The following is a 20,817-nucleotide window of genomic DNA, read 5'->3' on the forward strand; positions in this document are numbered from 1 at the left end:
GTACGTATGTACTCGTCTATATAAGTTCTCATGAAATTTTATGTAATATTATTAATAGAAGAAACTGATATCTAATAATTGTTCCTAAAAAGCATTTAGTTGAAAAAAGTGTTTTTCGAAATACCCATTCTATATTTAATAGGTACCTGTTTATATTACATGATTGATAAGCTATTTTGTTTGTTCATTTAAATTGGAAAATTAGAAAAGTGTTTGGGTTTTGTATTTAAATACCTGCTTATTATCAAACCATACTATACATTATTTTACGTGCTACATGGCGCTAATAGAGATATCATTTAAATGAAACTAACAATTTAATTTGATGACGTATTTTATTCTGATAAAATTTTCGCACTTTGCTAGTCAATTTTAAAATATGATAAGTATACGTTACCATTTTAACATATGCAAAAAAAAATGCATTCATCCAATACCTAAATAATTTTGTGAACATCGGTAAAATGTGTCTTACAAAAAACAATAATTCTACCACAAGCTTCAATTAATATATTTTCAGGCACCGTGAGCACGATACGCATAAAATTTTGATAATTGAAGCACTGAAACAGAAATATTTTAATTAGCACTATCATAAATTATTGTTGTTTTCAAAAAATACTTAAAAAGATATGTATTCTCTTGAATAATAAATAAGACGTACATACCTATTGAATATATATAGATACTAATTAATTTATGAATATTAATTGTTGTCGTTAAATAACATACCTTTCCAGGAATGCAAAGTATTGACTGCTGGGAACATAATTGTTTAATAAACTGAAAATCATCAGTGAATTTTGGAAAATACTCGATTTTAATTTGAACCATTAAATACATAGATCCCTGGGGCATAATCGGTCGTAAGCCGGGAGCATTCTTCAACATTTTACATGCACGTTTAGCTTGATTCTAAAACATAAAGATAAAGAATTATAGTCATTAGATGATAATTGTGTATGTATACCGCATTATAGCCCTATTTTATATACTCATTTGATGAAAAAATATTACCTCTATAAATAACATCATCTCATTGAATGAATCTTCCTCGGTATTCTTTAATATCGCTGGTAAAGCTTGTTGAATCAATGTATTTGGTCCGAGAATTCGGGCACACATATTGAGCAAACCCCTTCTAACGTCTTTGGCTAAGACGTTATGTTTGTCATGAATAATGAACCAGCCCATCCGCCAACCAGGAACTAAAAATCTTTTCGTTAATCCACTGCATGTTATTATAGGAACATCATCAGACAATGACGACATCGCAGTGTATTTGTATCCCGAAAAAACAAAATTTTCGTATATTTCATCAGCTATTACAGGTACACGATACTTTGAAGCTATTTTCAATATTTCTCGTAAATGGTCTTTTGTATATACGGATCCACATGGATTAGAAGGATTGTTTATAACAATCGCTACGGAATTTCCGTCAATTTGATTTTCTAAATGTTCTAAATCGACTTCCCAATTACAATCAGGCTGAAAAAAGAAACATAGACATTAAATGCTTATATTTAGGTACATAAGAAACTTATAATGTTTTCTGTTGCAAAATGCACGGCCTAGAAAATATTAAATCGATTTCTCGTGTTTGAAATTACACGCGATTCGTGGTGTAATGCATTACCTACTTAAATAGTAGTGAGAAAAAAATTAAGTAAGCACACCTATTTGTACTTTGTTAAGTAGTTACGTAGACCTATACACTTAATGAAGCGCAGGGTCTTTTTGATATTCGAATGATTATTCTATCATAATATAAACCACTTTAATAGATACATAGCTATATTAGGTATATGTTATTAAAAAATTTGTTTCTTAAAATTGACATGAGGTATAATGTCAATTTTTTATCTTTCCATGTATTCCTATAACCAGAAAGTGTATTTTCGTAAATAAACATTAAGTAACTGTTAATTACCAATAAATCGTAATATTTCATCTTAATTCCTAATCCTTCGCCAATAGTTTTATGGATCATGTAACCGGGCCGTGGCACCAATATATTCTGCCCCGGAGATGCTATGACTGATATTACAATATCGATGGCATGAGAACAACCGCTGCAAAGCACAACGTCATTTGCAGACACGGAATTTTGACGAGCACTGTAATATTCGGCCACCGCTTGTCTTGCTTTCAGGTTTCCAACAGTTTGACCGTAATTCCAACTTTCTTTTACGCGTAAACTATCCTTAACAGCATTCAGAGTAAGATTAGAGGGCCTAAAATTTCCAAAACACGTGGGGTCACCTGAAATATTTATTATAATATTAATATTAAGTATCATAATGTTACGCCAGAATTAGTTCTTATTTTATGTATTTAATGAGAAACTCAAACACATTTAACAGTATAAATAGTTACTTTTAGAACTCTTCAAACTCAAATGATCGTGTGACTCACAAATGGCATGTTAGCTTGAAAATAAATTTGTAAATGTAGTAAATAAGTGACGGTAATTAACATCATGTCATTCAAAAATAATTGCAATTGTGTTTAAATATATGTACCCACCTAATCAAATCGTGCATTTAGTAAGTACTTATTTATTTCATTTGTTTTAATCGAATTGGTTTCGCGGACTTCTAACAAGTAGATATTTTATTTCTTTAAATGTTTTAGTATTTCAATAAACCTACGTTTCCAGTATATTTTTTTTTGTCTCAACGCCAGGGTAACCGGCGAATGGGATGAAACTGGAGGAAATTGAGTAGGGATGTCTGGGGAAGGAGGTGAGGGAGAAGGAGAACGAACCCAATTAATATGGGAAATAGATATACATATTTATACAGATGTAGATTTTTGTATTCGCTTATACATCAACATTGAACTATTTTCGTTACCTTTACTACATAGCTCTACCTGGTTAAGGATCGTTACAAACGAAATCTCTAGATTCATCTAAAGTGATACTGCATTGATGATCACATTAAATACAGTAAGACAAATAACAGAACTTCATAGAAAAGTAAAGCAGACAATTTACCTAATTTGTTTTGTTTTTATTGGCAACAGCTTAACGACCATACACTTAAGGATGCACGGCCATCACTGCTTCAGGAAAATGTCGTTCGAAGGCACAGTATAATTTATGCTGATGTGAATACGCTTTTCATACATCGTAGGGAAAAACAAATCACAGAGGGAAGATGTGTATATGTATGAAGATCATACCAGTGTAAGTCCATTTACCAATAAAATAAAATTACGAAAAATTAATCCGCTTTAATAAAGTTACGTACCAAAAAATCATTTTACGTTACTTATAGGTCATTTTAACACTGAGTTAATAAAAGAAACCATAACCTCATCATTAGCTGTGCCAACTTTGATTCAAAAATCATCCATGCATAACGAATATTTTCGCCAAAAATCCTGATTTCTCTATTCTGATCCCTATATATTATTTGACTAAGTGTAATGTTGCCGCTGCGACAATTTCTCTTAGAAAAGTAATCGTGGCATAAATAAAATTACTTTTTATTGATATTTATGTTTTTCAAACTTACACTTTTTATTTTACATATACGGTTAAAGTAACTTATTGTATAGTATTTTATTTTTATTTTCGAGAAGACAAGTCAAGTTTGGTTTCGCTTACTAACGTATTGTCAAAATTACTCTGTATACTAGTTATCAATTTGGAGTCGGTGCCTAATTACAATTAAACATCGTATTCGTTTGTTCAAGTACTTATCTAGTTTAGCTAGCAATTTTAATTACTCACCAACTCAAACATTGGTAACAAGTATATACTTCATAATATTAAATTATTTCTAGGCCTTTAGTGGTTTTTGAAGGGAATTGAATTTAAGTTTTATTTTTTTTATTTTTGGCTTTTTTGCTTAATTAAGAAAATGGACTGCCTTGATAACGTAGGTATATGCGCATACAGTACGAATATTGCGCTGAAGAAAATGCGTGATGTTATGTATGTACTATATCAAAAAAGAACCTAGCTAAACCAATGGTTCAAAATCCAAACTATTGAACGAATTTTGATAAAAATTATATGCATCCAATCTGAACGTTTATTAATTCAAATATTTTTTTTATATCGCTTTATAAATGACGGAGTTCTGAGGTGGCAACAAACATACCAAAAAATATACATATAAGGCGCATTGGGGTAAGATCGTAGGAGGTGTAACATCGTTTAAATCAAATAACTTGCAATTGTGTTATTATTTTTGTTTTTAGACAACACTACCTGCGACCTCATCTTGTTCCCTACGTTCCACTAGTTCACATGAATGATTCCATCAAGTAAATAATGTTTACGGTGCTAACGAACAAAATATCGGTATTTCGTCGTTCCCTGGCAGGTTCGGATTAACCCCATGCAAGAATTTGTCTAATTTTAATTTAGTATTTACTGTTTTCAATTAATTTTGTAGTTATATAGTATCATAAAGGAAATAAATCTTGTGACTATTTTATTCAAATTTGTCGAAACACCTATATTCCCTGAGATCCGATCTTTACGCATACAATTATTTGTCGTTAAAGAACGGATAAAAATCGTTCGATATGGCACTTGTAAAATATTGCAAGTTTGTGTCAAAATTTATACACGAAAACGTTTGAATACAGTAATTATGTATTTTTTTTTAGCTCAGGTGAATGATCAATTTTGTTTATTTGTTATTTACTTACACGTGTATGTACTATTTCTTCGAATATTTTTAAAAATATCTACAGTGTCAATCATGAGGGGTAAGATCGTATGTCTAGAACTATTAAAAAAGCGAAGTTCGCTTCTAAAAATATCTTACGAAATTTATTAAATTTTTTGAATGTTTATATATGACTATCTAGATCAGAATATACTCTTTTTATGGATTTTAGAATCTCCTTAATATAGACGGTTTTAGAGAGTAGTCCGAACTATACTTGTGAAGGTCCTATCTTTCTCACACATTTCTCAAAGTATGGTACTTTTTCAAATCTTTATAAAAAAATTTACTGTTATATTTAAGAAATTTAAAAAATATATACCATTTAGTATATTTAATAACATATAGCTAAGTTAATAATTTATTATGATAACTTCTATACAATTCTTGTAAAAAAATATTTCAAGGACACTGTTTAACACGTTGAAAAAGCGTCCGATTTAACCCCAACGCACCTTACTGTAGAAGAACTGTAACTGTAGAAATATAAATAAGAAACTTCGCCATACTCGGTTGAATACTATTATACCGTTTCCACTCTATATGGTTAACTAGATATTGCTCGCGGCATCGTCCGTATGAAAGCCTTTCCCGCTATAAAAGTCCCTAGAAGACTGTAGAGATTCATAATAACAGCTCGCCGACAAAGCCATCTATTGAAAAAAAAACATAAAAAAGTCAATTATTTTCCATAACAGCAAATTGCTGGAATAAAAGTGGCTTTTGAGGTGGCTAGCCATGTGCTAATTATTATTTATCCAGTTCCATTCAGCTGTTTCTATAAGGGGCCGTTCAAGTATTACTTAACGCTATTTGGGGAACGGGGGGTTCGTACAAAGCGTTATGTAATATTGTTTCTTTTTATTTTAAAACAATAACAAAGGTATTTTAGCGACTTTCCTATACTTTGTGTAACATAATTTTGAATATTAAAAAAAAATTGACACTTTAGAGTTACATATCTTTTGGAGGGAGGGGCGTACAGGAAAACGTTACGGCGCGTTACGTGGAGGGGGGGGGGGTCAAAAAAATCTTAAAAAATTGCGTTCCGTAATACTTGAAGGGCTCCTAACGTACTTTTAACAAACATCCAAACATATTTACAAACTTGCGCATTTATAATATTAGTAAAATAAGATAAGATTTAAGATAACGTCAATTCAACAATTCGTGAAGATAGATTTAGGTATTGATTATTTAAACACAAAGGTAAGACAATTAAGCAAGTATTTAGAGGCCTTCCTAAAGGTTAGAGCAATATATGCCAAACCTGATTTACGCCATAAATAGAGTACGTAATTTTAAACCATATTAATCGGTTTGTTTCAAGTTTCGACTTCAGCTATTCTAAAATTTTTCTCTTTTCTTTTATGAGAATTATCAACAATGGCTCCTTAGAATGTGATATCACAGAATTTATTTGAACCATGTTTTATTAAATCATTTATGAGCTCTTAAATTGCAACATTCCGCACCATATATATAGATTATCTATTTTGGCTCTACTTCACATACCACCAGTTGCAAGAGTCACTTCGCTGTGTCCGTATAAAAAATATAGAGATCAAATACAGAAAAAATAACAAATAGAATAGAATAGAAACAAAAACCAAACACATTTCCAACTGAATGATTATAAAACTTATTAAGACTTTAATTACTATTGAGCATTCAGTTGAAATGGCGAACAAAACAACATCATAATCAAATATATCGTTTACTTCGTGCTAAATCAGTTTAATATTTACCTCCCGCAATTTCAGCAGGTATTAAATTTTCATTCGGATTCATAGATGAACAAAATTATTGATAACCTACTTTTAAACGTATCAGGTAGGTATTGACCCTTTTTTTTCACGTCGATTATTTAAACACGCCCACACACAATATCATAAAAAATACGTCTAAATATCTACTCACCAATTGAAAGAGTAATAAACGGTTTATCCGGATTGGGAGTTAGTTTCAGGTTTTCTACTACTTCTCTTATAGGATTGCTAGTCATCAAAGATAACTTGGACGCCTGAACATGCCACCCAGAGCTAGTACCGTTTTGATGCAGACGAGCCATCGGTATGAAATTTCTTTACAATTATAATTGTCATGGTATTGTATCACGCTTTTATAGTTCTGTGCTAAACCTTGGTATTTCAATGTGCCATCTAAGAATTTAGAATCTTGAAAACAGTTTCAAGCCTCACACATTTTTTATAAATTAAGAACGACAAGTAAGTACCTAATTAGTCCTGTTTAATATAATAAGATTGCTGCTGTAAAATATAACGTCCTATATTTAGAATAGCATTTTTGCTAGATAAACCGTATGTTTTTCCACAACATACTTATTTAGCAATATAAATATTTCTACTGTTCGATAAAAAATATAATTATTCAGCAAAATTTGTTACACAAAGAATACAATGAAATAAACACCCTCTCTTTTAATGCAACTCGTAATTCAAAATTCATTGTATTGCTTCTCTCATAGACCTCCTAGTGGAATGTGTCAGGACGAAACCTATGAGAGAGGCTCTAAAAAATACTTATTGTATGAATTTGTTACCGTTGGGCCTACTAAAGTATAAAAAAAATTAACAAAAGCTTCTATAGTTAAGTACCTAAGTACATATTATTTCATCAGTAATTTAGGATAAGCATTTGTACTAATGTTAGAATATAAGCTGGCTCGTTGGAAATGTCGCCAAAAGGCTCGAGAATAAAAAATATTTAAAAAACGTAAAGTTTATTCCTGTTTGGACAACAATAGGTAAAAACCATAGGGTGAAGAATTCTATCGGAACGTTTTATCCACCAAGAAGTGTAAGTATAGCAAATGTAATATTAAACATGTAGCGAGATTACAGAGGATTCCAAAATATCGCGTTTCTTAATTAATTGACGATGATGGAAAACTCCAATACAATAAATCGTTTATTTTACTTAAACTTTGCTTACCTACTTATCTATACTCTATACTATTATAGCTTTTGTCTATGGTTTCGCCTACGTGAAAGAGTTTTCCGGGATATAATTCCCATTATCCTCCCGGGCAAATGTATATTGGGATATAGAAAGTATCCTATGTCCTTCCCAGGGTCATGAAACTATCTCCACACCAAATTTCATTGAAATCCGTTGGGTAGTTTTTGAGATTATCGCGTTCAGACAGATGCAGCGGTGGGCTTTATTTTGTAATATATTTTTAAGAAGAATAATTTCTTCATACACGTTTGTTGCGTAACTGTAACCGTTTACGCAGCGCATGCAACGGAAGTTCCCATAAGGAATACAATTTTCAAATTTTTGCAAAATTTTTCATTGATGGTCCGCTCCTATCTATACTATTATATAAAGCTCAAGAGTTTGTTTGTTTGTTTGAACGCGCTAATCTGTGGAACTACCGGTTCGAACTGAAAAAATATTTTTGTGTTAGATAGCCCTTTGTTAGTGGAGTGCTATAGGCTATATATCATCACGCTATACCCAATAGAAGCGGAGCAGTAATGGCTAATCTCAGTAACTACCGGTTCGAACTAAAAAAACTTTTTGTGTTGAATAGCCCTTTGTTTGTGGAATGCTATAGGCTATATACCATCACGCTATGACCAATAGAGCGAAACAGTAATGGCTAATCTCAATAACTACCAGTTACAACTGAAAAATTATTTTTGTGTTGGATAGCCCAATGTTCGTGGAATGCTATAGGCTACATATCATCACGCTATGACTAATAGGAGCAGAGCAGTAATGGCTAATCTCAGGGACTACCAGTTTGAACTAAAAAAATCTTTTTGTGTTGGATAGCCCTTTGTTCCTGGAGTGCTATAGGCTATATATCATCACGCTATAACTAATAGGAGCGGAGCAGTAATGAAACATGTTGCTAAAACGGGGAAATTTTACTAGTTTTGAGAGCTTCCGTTGCGTGCGCTGAGTAAACGGTTAAAGATATGCAACAGCGATGTATGACGGGATTGTTCCTCTTAAATATTCTACAAAAATATATTATAAAACAAAGTCCCCCGCTGCATCTACCTGTCTGAACATGTTAAACTCAAAACTACCCAACGTATTAAGTCGAAATTTGGTATGGAGACAGTTTTAGACCCTGGGAAGAACATAGGCTCCCGGTAAAATAAATAATGTGACTTTTATAATGGAAAACTTTAGCCCGAAAAACTTTATAACGCGGGCGGAGCCGCGGGCAAAACCTATTGGTCATAATCTCATCTTATGTGGCCTTATCTTAATAATTTGCGCTATTCAAAACTAAAATATTCTTTCAATTCAAACCAGCAGTTTCTGAGATTAGCGCGATCAAACAAACAAAATCTTCACCTTCATAAAAGCGGTATCTCAATAAAATCAAAATCTTGATTTTTATAGCGTCGGAAAGCTTAAAGAACTGCCTAACCAATGAACTTACTAAATAACGGTATCTTGTTTAGAACTTGTTAAAAAACCTTCAAAGCGTTTTCTCTATCCCAGTTTTACTTAAAAAACTATAAAACTATATTTACCAAACTTCGATTATCTCGAAATAAGGTTTCCCTGACATACCTCTTTTGCGCTTAGCAAGGCAGTATAATAATATAGAAAATATTTACTTTCTCGAAAAAGCCTAGTCTGATTTAAAAAAAATATTGTTTTTGGGTATCATAAGCCCCAAAAAATGTGTAACTGTAGTTGTACCTATCACGTGCGCATTACGACGACTGTTCTATGGTCTGGGCCCTTAGAGTTATATTCGCAGTTCGGACAAGGTAATAAGTATTGTTTTTTTTCTGCTTTAGTACCTATCAACTCGGTATGTGGAATCGGTGTCCGATATAGTTATAGGCTCGCCATCGCCCTCGCCCATTTGACATAGCTGGTGCGAAGTGCGAGTGGGAGAAAAAAAAGGTTCCCGACTACATTTTTTTTTTGGCATTGGTAAACTGGGTGGTAATGCTAAAAAAAGTTCGTCTATTGTAAAGTTTACGAGTTTCTTCGTCTCAACGAAACGCTCCCCTAAGCGGAAAGCCCCGGACGGTTGCCCGGTTCGCCCCTAACCTAAGGTCTTCATTGACCTCCCCTTATATTGTGGGTCGACGCGATATTCTCTTTGAAGCATGTTGTAGAACCGATTTTTCGTTTTTCAAGAAACGTTTTCGAAGAAACTTTGGCTAACGTTAACTTTAGTACCGAAACCAATCCCGGATAAATCATCCTTGAAAGAAGTGATCTAACTCTTAGTTTTGCCTGACCTAATGATTCGAACCCAAGACCTCGGGTACACTGCCCCTGATCCAAGGTGGCGCCTTACTTGAACTAGTTTCATAAATTATAAGAAACAATAACCTATTCGTTTAGCTGTCTTTCGCTATGTAAGTAATTTGCACAAAGTTGACAATACAATATTAAGTCGATCGATTATGGCTAGTGACCTGATTTCCAGATAACTTTGTTAATTTTCCTTTTGAATTTAATTAGTTATTGTATTCCAAATACTTTTAAAAAAATGCGAAATAAATTATAATTGAACTAAGTGACGACTTCTTATTTTTACGTAAGCATGTGAGAGTTTGTCTGGGTGGATACTTTTTTTTATTATTTATTTTATTGCCAACAAAAAAACATAGCAGGTAAGTTACAGATATATGGGTAAGGCTCATATTTTTAGCGCATTTTGTAAAATGTTTGTGTCCGAAGAGTTAGACTCCAAAAAAAAAATAAAAAATATATAATAAATCTACTTTTTATAAATATGAAATATAGTACGTACAATTTTTTATTATGTCAATTTTTTTCATAAACATATTTCTAGTATTTATTTTTCCACATTAAAATAAAAAATGTTCGACTTTTTCATTCCATACATTTTGTTGGTGTCTGCATACGCCCACTCCACACAAATCATTACACATATAATTTTTTATCATTATGACTTTTTATTTTTCGTATAAATCTTGTTCTATAGGATATTAACTACGAAAAAAAACGACAACAACTACAGTTAATCACCCCGTATTGTTTATATTAACAACTTAAGAGGTGTCCCAAATTTTATTCTCTTGTAACACGTCAGTTTGTAACGCGATATTTCCTGGTTTTATTTATAATCTACCATAAAGAATTAATTTATTTGAAGTGACAATACTAGCTCATCGTACTTGACACATTCCTGAACAATTCCGCCATCTTTTTTTCGTGTTACTTGGAAGCTGGTTGGAAGAACGTGTTGGAGCAGACTGTTTGTCGTTAAGAAAAGGTAAGATTTATTCCTTGAAATTATCATTAATTAAATAGTTGTCCTGATTTTTTGTATTAAATCATACAAAACAATCATTTCTTTGTTGAACTATGACAGTTTTTGAAGGCTATATTTATTACTTTACATGTTATGATTTTTTAGGTTAGTTCGTGCTGTAAATTACATCCGTTGTGCGACAGAGTGACACAAATTGTGCGACGTATTACAACGGAAATTATAAAGGAAAGTGTAGATTGTAATATTTTAGAACAATTAAATTTTTGATCACTACACAAACTGTATTTATTTTTCCACAACATTTATAAAACATAATTTAAAAATAAGTCAGCTGAATCTGAAAATAAACAACTTAATAATACGTCATATATAATAAAAATATATACAAAAATCATGCTTTTAATTTAATATTATTATTTATTTTATCAATTTATTACACACAAAATAATTCGAAAACTAAATATACATACTAAATACAAACATACATAAAAAATGAAATGTATATACCACTCACTTATTTTAAAATGCAAAATAAGCTCTGTCAGTGTTACCGTGTAAAAAGGTTTACAAATTCTGTTGTAACACATTATTTCAGTTGTGACAACTTCTGTTGTGATCTCCTGTATGCGATAGCGCTAAAAATATGAGCCTTACCCATATAGCTTAGAATTAATACGTTCATCTATAAAAGACAACATCTATACAGACAACCCTTGGATGGAATAAGAAGGAATGATGAAAAGGGTAGTCTAGGGCGTACGAATTAGCTAATACTACAAATATAATATATAAGTATAGAATATAGCACAATAATATATACAGATCATACATTTACAACAGTATAATATATTACATACATACTCGTACGTATATATACAAATGAAATTATATAGGTATAAAATATACAAACATACATATATAAGTATAAATACTTATTACAAATCAGCAAAAAAAGTAACAAAGGATAGTCAATATCATACAATAAAATTTCTAACGACTAAGCAGGTGTTCTTTAACCATTTTTTTGAAAATTGGTAGCGATTATGCACGCCTTATCGTAAAGCATTTCACAACCTAACAGCGACAACGGTAAAGAATTTTTCCATAAATTTTGTAGTATAAACAGGCATTTTCAACTTCAACTTCTCAGATGACCGAAGAGGCTTCTCAAGCGTGGCATGAAGAAATGAGAATCTAGATTTATGATAAAAGGGAGTAAAATGATTAAATAAAATACTTTTATGCTTGTCATTGTTCTGAGTACTTTTAAATACATAACAAAAAATATATAGTAGGTATATTGAACACTGGTACCTAAAATAAGATTGAACTTATTTGTAGATATTAGATATCTACCGCCATAGGTTTAAATCACCTACCGCCGCATTCTACCTGTCTATTCCTTTAAGCCCTATAAATATAAAAATATTATTTGAAATTGTGAAACTTGCCTAACCATTTCATTCATCCACAATGAATTTCTATTTTGTTAACGTACTGAATTTCATTAAAAACACTATTAATAATGATGCTGTATGTGCTAGAACCTTTTACTTTCCCAATAAAAAAGATAAAATAAAAAAAAAAAAAAAAAATAAAAAATTGCTGTACTGTTTGCTTTGACATTAGGACTTAACAATTGACATTTGCAGCAATTTCAAATTATTCAAGATTTTGTGGTTTTTTTTTTTGATCAAGTCGAGGTTAGAGGGCACACGTGTCTCCGGTTTATTTCTCGACTCCTGATTTTGAAGGTTTTCATTTATTTAAGTATTTAGTTAGTGTAAATAAAATTTATATTAAGTATTAGTATTGGTAAGTAAATACATATATTTATAAAAAAAAAAAAAAAAAAAAAAAAAAATATATATATATATATTATTATTATTATTATATTAACGAATTTTCGCCATGAATGATCCACCAGACCCTCCGGATCCTCTTCCCCCGGATCCTCTCCCTTCCACTCCATCTGTCTCGACAAATGCATCCTTAGGTGATAAGCGTAAACGCCCAAGCTCCAGTCAGCCTCTTTCCATTCCTTCTAAAAAAACCGTAGAAGTGTACACCTCAATCCAACACACTTACATTAATCCAGATTTTAATAATAAAAAAGTAGAGTACACTGACAAAGACATTGGTCCTTTCCTAGTTCACGTCTCAAGACTTGAACCTGACACTGCATCTGGATTTACCATAAAAGCAATGAAATTTGCCCAACTCTTGTTTAGAAATAATATAGGTGGCATAAGTAAAGGAGGCATAAAAGCATTGGGGCGTAACCGAGTAGCAGTTGAGTTTGTAAGTGCGGAAAAAGCCAATTCATTTATTTCTAGCCAGATACTAGGACCTCAAAAATTGTCAGCAGTAATACCGTCTTACCACGTCACCCGTATGGGAACGGTACGTAATGTACCCATAGATTGGACAATGGAGGAACTGGTTTCTGGTATTGAAATGTCACAAAATAGCGTAAGAGTTATCAAAGCGAGAAGATTGAATCGTAAAACTTTTACTGAAGGTGCCCCTGTTTGGGTTCCTACTCAAACAGTGGTACTGACTTTTCAGGGACAGCAGCTACCAGAAAAGATTTTTTGTTTTTCTATGGCAATTCCTGTACAGATTTATAATCTCCCAACAATTCAATGTAATAATTGTTGTCGTTTTGGACATGTAAAGCAACAATGCCGATCAAAAGCTAGGTGCTATAAATGTGCACAACCCCATTCCGGTGAGGATTGCTCAGTCTCAGAAGTGAGCTCTACTTGTCTCTTCTGTTCTGCTTCTCATTTCGCCACCAACAAAATATGCCCCGAACATTCCCGGCAAAAGTCGATTAAGATTATTATGTCTCAGGATAATATATCTTATACTGAAGCATCACTACGCTTTCCTGCTGTCCGAAGATCTTATTCAGACGTCGCCCAAATTATTCCTTCTCAGTCTAGCCAATCTTATGCTCCAGTGGAAAACATCCATACCAGCCCTCGCTCCACATCTCATAAAAAGACTGTTCTAATAAACCGTTCTCCTTTTACTACCGTAAGTAACTCTTATGATAAAGAATCCCATGCTAATATTACGCGCACACCCTCATCCTGTCTGCCTAACGGCTGTGCTATAACAGAATCAACAGAATCTGTCCCTCAGGATAACTTAATTCCCCTATTAGTGTCCACTTTAATTAATATCATTTCTAAATTTGACGATGCATTACCGTACACTGTTATTGATAAGCTTAACCAATTGCTCATTTCTATAAATCGTAAAATTCCATCCCTCAACATCCTTCAATGGAATTGTAAATCAATACGCTCGAAAAAACATGAACTGATTCATTTAATAAACAAATATCAACCATTTCTCTTGGCTGTCTCGGAGACTTGGTTGAGCCCGGGCTCGACCTTTCGAATATCGGGTTTTTCATGCCTCCGTGACGACCGAGACGATGGATATGGAGGAGCGGCGCTCCTCATACGGAGAGATATTATTTTCTCCCGTATAACCATTCCATCTCACTCCTCTACATTTAATATTATTGCCTTAAAAACAATGAATAAAACTTTTGTATCAATATATATCCCTCATCCCAGTATACATATAATCACAGAGCTTAACTCTCTATTATCTTTCTTTTCTGGACCGTTAATTATTCTTGGTGATTTCAATATTCACCATACTATGTGGGGTTCTTTTAATTGTGACTCTCTTTCCCCTCATCTTATAGAAACTTTTGATTCCTTAAACCTGTGTGTATTAAATGACGGGTCTCCTACGCGTAGAGTATCTCCTCTCCAAAATCCTAGTGCTGTAGATTTAAGCCTTTGCTCCCCTCAATTAGCTTCTCATTTGATTTGGAAGATTTTACCGTCTACCTACGGTAGTGATCATTTTCCTATTCTTATTACTATCCCTCAAGAATCTATTCCCCCTAAACCGGTAACTCCTCTTTTGAAATATAGAACTAGTCAAGCAGACTGGGAAAAATTTCAAAGTGAGATAGATATGAAGCTAAATTTATTACCGCTGATATCTGATTCTTCTTTCCTTTCATGTTACGATCAATTTGTAGTGGCAATTAAATCTGCAGCTGATGTGACAATTCCATTGAAAAATTCTTCTACAAATAAACTACCTTCTCCCCACTGGTGGGATTCAGACTGTACCGAAAGTGTTCGCACTCGTAAAGAAGCAGAAAGACGTTTTTCCCTTGATCTGAGCTATGATAATTATCTGGATTTCCAGAAATCTTCGGCATATACAAAAAGGTTGCTGCGGAAAAAGAAGAAAAATGGCTGGATAAGGTTTTGTGAAAGCCTTTCCCCTCGCACACCTTCCTCCGTGGTTTGGAAAAGGATTAAATCCTTTAGGCTCTCTTTTGAAAATCCTAATATTGTTAGCCATGACCCTTCTTCGTGGTTAAATGAGTTTATGGATAGGCTAGCCCCTCCTTATGTCCCGTCTGAGGAATCAGTCACGTTGTCCGAGCATCTGAATGATCCCTCTGACGGAATGAACGCTAGTTTTTCTTTTTCCGAACTAGAATGTGTTCTCAGTAATCTGCGCGATTCATCTCCGGGCTTGGATGGTATACCATATTCTTTTATAATAAACTCTTCTAATAATTCAAAATTATATTTTTTGAGTATTATCAATAAAATTTTTGAATCGGGCCGTATTCCTGATGCCTGGAAGACTCAAGTTATAATCCCTATTTTAAAACCGGGAAAAGACCCTTCCGATTCATCTGCTTATCGCCCCATTGCCCTCTCGTCTTGTTTAGCAAAAATAGCAGAACATTTAGTTAAAAATCGCCTTGAATGGATAGTAGAGCAGAGAAATATTATTTCAAAATCTCAGTTTGGTTTCCGGAAGTCTATGGGTACCATGGATAGCCTCAGTATATTCACTACTGACATACGGTTATCGTTATCGAAGGGTGAACATCTAGTAGGTGTATTTCTGGATATTGCCTCCGCATACGATAATGTTCAACTTCCAATACTCAGGCAAAAATTGCTCAATCTGAGTATTCCTGTGAGGTTAACTAATTTCATATGCAATCTTTTTATGGATCGTTTCATAGCTGTCCGATATCAAGGAAATTTTCAACCTTTTAGAAAAATTTGGAAGGGTTTACCCCAGGGTTCGGTATTAAGCCCAATACTATATAATTTATACACATACGACCTGAGCGAATCGGTTAATAGCTTCTGTAATATATTGCAATATGCAGACGATGTAGCTTTATATACATCAAGCTGTTCCTTCTCTGAAATCACATTCCGTCTCAATTCAGCTATTACATACCTAAACGATTGGCTTACTAATCACGGATTGACTTTATCGATTCCTAAATGTTCGGTTGTTGTTTTTACTAGAAAACGGATTATTCCTAATATTCAAATTTCATTAAATGGTCTTATAATTCCTATTCAAAATTCAGTTAAATTTTTAGGTGTCATTTTAGATTCCAAATTATCTGGGGTCCATCATCTCAACTATATCTCTGAAAAATGCGAAAGGAATGTTAATGTTCTGCGCTCTTTATCGGGTGTCTGGTGGGGCTCACATCCATATTCTCAAAAGTTATTATATAATGCGATTATTCGAAGCCATTTTGACTACGGTGCTTTTTTGCTTGAGCCCTGTAACAAAATGGCTATTAGAAAACTTGACAAAATCCAATCAAAGTGTTTGAGAATAATTACTGGAGCAATGCGTTCCTCTCCTATTAATGCTCTTCAGGTTGAATGCTTAGATCCGCCTCTATTCCTTCGTAGACAATTTTTAGCTGATAGATTTTTTTATAATATAGTTCAGTATTCCAATCATGACCTAATCCCGAAGCTGCATAATTTATCCCTAATTGTACCCCATTGTGATTATTGGGCACATAAGGACTTGCCATGTTTGTTGAAATCCTATGTTAATTTTAGTAGGCTAGATCGACCGTTAGTTAAATTTCCCCATAATCCCATATTTAGTGTTCCATTTGAAGCTCTTATTCTTAAACCCAAGGTTATATTAAATTTAGGTATAACTAAAAATTTACCTGCAGCAGATAGGGTGTTTAATAACATTTTAAAGACCGACTGGCAAGATTGGCTCCATATTTACACAGACGCCTCTAAAATGGAGGGTTCAGTAAACGTTGGTGCTGCTGTGTGGATTCCCAGGTATCGGATCACCCTTAGCTTCAGTTGTCCCTCTACCTGGACCATATTTTCGGGTGAAGCTATTGCTCTGCTTGAAGCCATCAAATTCGTTGGATCACATAAGGTCCCGAAAACAATAATATTCTCAGACTCTTATAGCTGCCTCCAAGACCTTCTTAAAATTCCTTTTCGCACTAGGAGATAACTTTCTTATCACTCTAAAAATTAGAGAGCAGTTGTTGAAAAGCCTTACACTTGGTTTAGATATTAGGCTTGCATGGATTCCCTCCCACTGCGGCATAGCAGGAAACGAGGTAGTTGATTTACAGGCCAGGGATGCTATCAATCTTGGCCTTGGTACGTATAATGAAAGTTTCGCTCGTGACCTTCGAATTGAGACTAAATCTCATCTGAAAGAAAAATGGACAGAATTTTGGAAAAGTTCTTCCTCTCTTATTGGTCATAGATATTTTAACATTCAGCAGACTATCCCTGCTAAACCATGGTTTTTAAATATCGTGAGTTTCCCAAACATGCTACCTCAACTGTTATTCGCTTGCGTCTGGGTCACATAAGTTCTCCTGTATTTTTAAATAAAATCAGAGTCAGGGATCACTCATTATGTGAGTGTGGTCTGGAAGAAGGAACTGTGGATCATATATTTTTTAAATGTCCTAACCTTTCTTATTCTTTGTATGATTGTCTTCCTTCAAATATCTCGAAACCTGTCAACATGTCCTTTTTATTAAGTTTAGTTGATTCTCCCTTTATATATGAACTTATTAAATATATTTTAATTAATAATATTAAATTATAACCTTATTAGAAAATAACCTTACATAATAAATAATAACATGTAACGTGATTATGGAGGGTAGAGGTAAACGTGACATGCGTAGCTGTCATGTTAGTACTTATATATTATATATTTTTCTCTTTTTATGTATTTTCTCACGGTTGATATAATTAACATTATTATTTTAGTTTTACTAAGAACTTTCAATTTAGTAATTATTCCTATTCAAGGTTTTTCTTTTGCTTTTTTATTTCATTCGTATATGTTATCATTGTTTTCATATTCACCCGGCCTAAGACCTTTTTTGACATATAGCACGTGTGTCTTCTACCAATGACAATGCTTTTCAAACTTGACATTGGCATAATTATCGTATAAACGATACAGCCAAATAAAATAAATTGGATTTGGATTTGGAAGATTTTGTGTCAATATGAAACGAAGTTGCTTATTTATTCCCCATAAATTAAATAGCCTTAGTTTTGTGAACACCAGATTTATCACAAAAGTAGCTAGTTCAAATGAAGACACAATTACTTATTGTGCGAATATCGTAAGGTACCAAATATAATATATTTATTGGTTATGTTATTAGGTTTTTGCTGAAGTAAAAATACACAGAGATATATATGAGTTGTTTTTGTGATATATTTTGTTTTGGTACTTTGAATCTATTTTACAGATAGACAGCACGACTATGAAAATTTTTTGGCAACGCTTCTTATGACGAAGGCTATTCGATCTCCAGCGTTGGTACTAAGAGCTTTTAATGTTGAAGTGGCGCGCATTCAAGACCAGACATCTGATGCGCAAACCGCTGCATTCAGGTTACAATTCTGGCAAGATGCCCTCAAAGATATTTACAAAAATGATCAGAAGTTGCAAAATGTACCTGCACATCCCATTGCCCAGGAGTTGTTCAAGGTAATTTATTACACTAGTTTGCCTTTGATATTGAAAACCCACACTGAGCTCAAATTGGGTAGTCAATAATAACTTGCTGTAACTTTTTAATAAAACTAGTTTTCAGATTTGATTAGTTGTATGTTTAAATTTAGTTGTAACTTCTTTTTACTAGTGGTAAATTCATACATATTAAATTTCAGGTCTGTAGCGGTTACAAACTCTCTCGTAGACACTTAGAACGACTTATAACATCAAGAGGCAGTCTTCTGAAGTCAAAATATTTCCGTAATATGGAAGATTTGGAACGGTATGCAGAGGATACTGTGTCCTGTGTTTATTATCTTATTTTAGGTGTAGCTGGAGTAGCCGATGTCCATGCTGATCATGCTGCATCACATCTAGGTAAAGCACAAGGAATAGCAAATATATTAAGGTTAGTAAACAAATCTTAGTTTGCTCTCAGTTTGAATAGAGTCAGACACCTACCCTGAAGCATTTATTTCCCATTTAATATTATAATTGGTCTCTGCTTCATCCTTGAGTTAATTGAGAAAGAATGCCTTCAGCTTTAAATTTAAATCTGGACACTTCAAAGTATATAAAACTAACAACCAAATAAATAAATAAATATCATAATCAATAACATAAGCCAATAATAATAACCTAGGATTTTGATAAATTTAATATAATTAATCATAAGTGGTAAAAATACTTTAAAGCACTTGTTTAAAATAGATGTTCATATTCTTATGAATTTTTCAGATCAATTCATGTTTCAAATTATCACAAAATGGTATCTCTACCTATGGATATTCTTATGAAATACAAAATAAGTCAAGAAAATGTATTGAGAGCCATGGATACTGAAGATATGAGGAATGCTACGTTTGAAATAGCTAGCAGAGCAAATAGTCACTTAGAAAAGGTATGGATGAAAAAAATATTCCTATAGTGCAAGAAGGGTCTAATCTTTTCTTAAAAAATTAACTCAATCATTAAAAAATAATTTAGTTATTTTAAAATACCACATTAGAGTTAAGTGCCGCAAAGTACCAACCTATGTAGTTCCAATGTAGGTGTTATGCAGATTTCAAAGATTAACAAGTTTCCTTGAATAAAAAATGAATTTAGGCCATTCTTGCATGCTTAAAGTATTAATAATTCCTTTAAATAAAACCCTAAATAAGTCATTTTATATACACAATTTATTTTTCAGGCAAGAAGTATTCAAGTTCCTAAAATTGCTAAACAAATATTTTTGCCAGCTGTAGCAGTAAACGCTTATTTAAATAGACTGCAGAAATGCAATTTTGATTTGTTTAATAAATCATTGACATTAGGAAATGTCACTTTGCCCATCAGTTTATACTACAATAGACTGCTGAATAAATATTAAATATTAGCAATTAGTTGTAGTCACAATAAATAAACTTATAAAATTATGTAGTATGTAGTATTAGAAAGTAATAATATTCATACATGTTATAAATGTTGTTTTCTTTCCTACATTATCCATAATACTTTAAGTACAGACGAAACCAACTACCATGCCTTACATGAAATACATGAAAAAATAATTGCTAATAAAAAGATAAACTCAAAAATAGAGGCTGCAAGACCATTACATTAGTTTCTACAGGAATTAGCATGAACGACGAGCCGATAGAGGATCCTGTGATGTCATCAATTTAACCTGTAAGTCTAGTATACTTCGTATCTACTTTCTTTAGTTGGTCCTTGGTTGACTCGATGGCGTAGTTGTTATGCGTGGTACGAATACAACTAGGTACCACGCTGAGCTCCTGGTTCGAATCCTGTGGGGGGACATAAATAATTGTGACTGTTAGAATAGTAGTTTTACATAGCTTATGGTTTAAATAAAAAAATGTACATCCTTCCGGTCCCTTTTTATGCGTCGTCATCGAAACGTATGTCTATAGAACGGAACAATAAAGAACTCTGCTAAAAGAAAACGTAACGTATATAAGTGATTGGGTATATACACCTTAAAAATTA

At 32.9% G+C, this 20,817-nt stretch overlaps 2 protein-coding genes and 1 long non-coding RNA gene across 5 annotated transcripts; 2 read left to right on the plus strand and 1 right to left on the minus strand.

Annotated features, from left to right (window-relative positions):
• Window positions 1–316: 316 nt before the first annotated feature.
• LOC115451923 (tyrosine aminotransferase) lies at window positions 317–6,771 on the minus strand. The gene is made up of 5 exons (XM_030180336.2): window positions 6,612–6,771; window positions 1,934–2,265; window positions 1,018–1,491; window positions 733–915; window positions 317–563 (listed from the first exon to the last, which is right to left on the minus strand). The coding sequence occupies exons 1-5, from the start codon at window positions 6,760–6,762 to the stop codon at window positions 438–440; spliced, it is 1,266 nt and encodes a 421-aa protein (XP_030036196.1). The 5' UTR covers window positions 6,763–6,771; the 3' UTR covers window positions 317–437.
• A 3,689-nt stretch (window positions 6,772–10,460) lies between these two features.
• LOC115454695 lies at window positions 10,461–11,216 on the plus strand. Its single transcript, XR_005112851.1, has 2 exons — window positions 10,461–10,941; window positions 11,086–11,216. It is a non-coding gene; the product is annotated as an uncharacterized LOC115454695 (long non-coding RNA).
• A 1,365-nt stretch (window positions 11,217–12,581) lies between these two features.
• Window positions 12,582–20,286, plus strand: LOC115451295 (NADH dehydrogenase (ubiquinone) complex I, assembly factor 6). Of its 3 annotated transcripts, none has more exons than XM_037441873.1 (6): window positions 12,582–12,695; window positions 18,193–18,453; window positions 18,582–18,819; window positions 19,002–19,234; window positions 19,564–19,726; window positions 20,018–20,286. In XM_037441873.1, the coding sequence occupies exons 2-6, from the start codon at window positions 18,329–18,331 to the stop codon at window positions 20,195–20,197; spliced, it is 939 nt and encodes a 312-aa protein (XP_037297770.1). In that variant the 5' UTR covers window positions 12,582–12,695; window positions 18,193–18,328; the 3' UTR covers window positions 20,198–20,286. The 3 variants fall into 3 exon arrangements, with proteins under 3 accessions (XP_037297770.1, XP_037297771.1, XP_030035439.1); XM_037441874.1 differs by having other exon boundaries at window positions 12,589–12,695; window positions 18,211–18,453; XM_030179579.2 differs by lacking the exon at window positions 12,582–12,695 and having other exon boundaries at window positions 18,226–18,453; window positions 18,578–18,819.
• The last annotated feature ends 531 nt before the right edge of the window (window positions 20,287–20,817 follow it).

Source organism: Manduca sexta, chromosome 23 (genome assembly GCF_014839805.1).
Source record: "Manduca sexta isolate Smith_Timp_Sample1 chromosome 23, JHU_Msex_v1.0, whole genome shotgun sequence".
In the NCBI taxonomy this organism is placed as follows: domain Eukaryota; kingdom Metazoa; phylum Arthropoda; class Insecta; order Lepidoptera; family Sphingidae; genus Manduca; species Manduca sexta.

What these genes read in the sequence shown, in the direction of transcription:
- LOC115451923 (XM_030180336.2), bottom strand. Translation starts at nt 6,762, where the DNA reads ATGGCTCGTCTGCATCAAAACGGTACTAGCTCTGGGTGGCATGTTCAG. An exon ending in TGAAATATTACGATTTATTG is followed by an intron (nt 1,492 to 1,933) that starts GTAATTAACAGT and finishes TTCTTTTTTCAG; the next exon opens with CCTGATTGTAATTGGGAAGT. An exon ending in AGATGATGTTATTTATAGAG is followed by an intron (nt 916 to 1,017) that starts GTAATATTTTTT and finishes TTTATGTTTTAG; the next exon opens with AATCAAGCTAAACGTGCATG.
- LOC115451295 (XM_037441873.1), top strand. Translation starts at nt 18,329, where the DNA reads ATGAAACGAAGTTGCTTATTTATTCCCCATAAATTAAATAGCCTTAGT. An exon ending in TATTGTGCGAATATCGTAAG is followed by an intron (nt 18,454 to 18,581) that starts GTACCAAATATA and finishes TTTTACAGATAG; the next exon opens with ACAGCACGACTATGAAAATT. An exon ending in CAAATAGTCACTTAGAAAAG is followed by an intron (nt 19,727 to 20,017) that starts GTATGGATGAAA and finishes TTTATTTTTCAG; the next exon opens with GCAAGAAGTATTCAAGTTCC.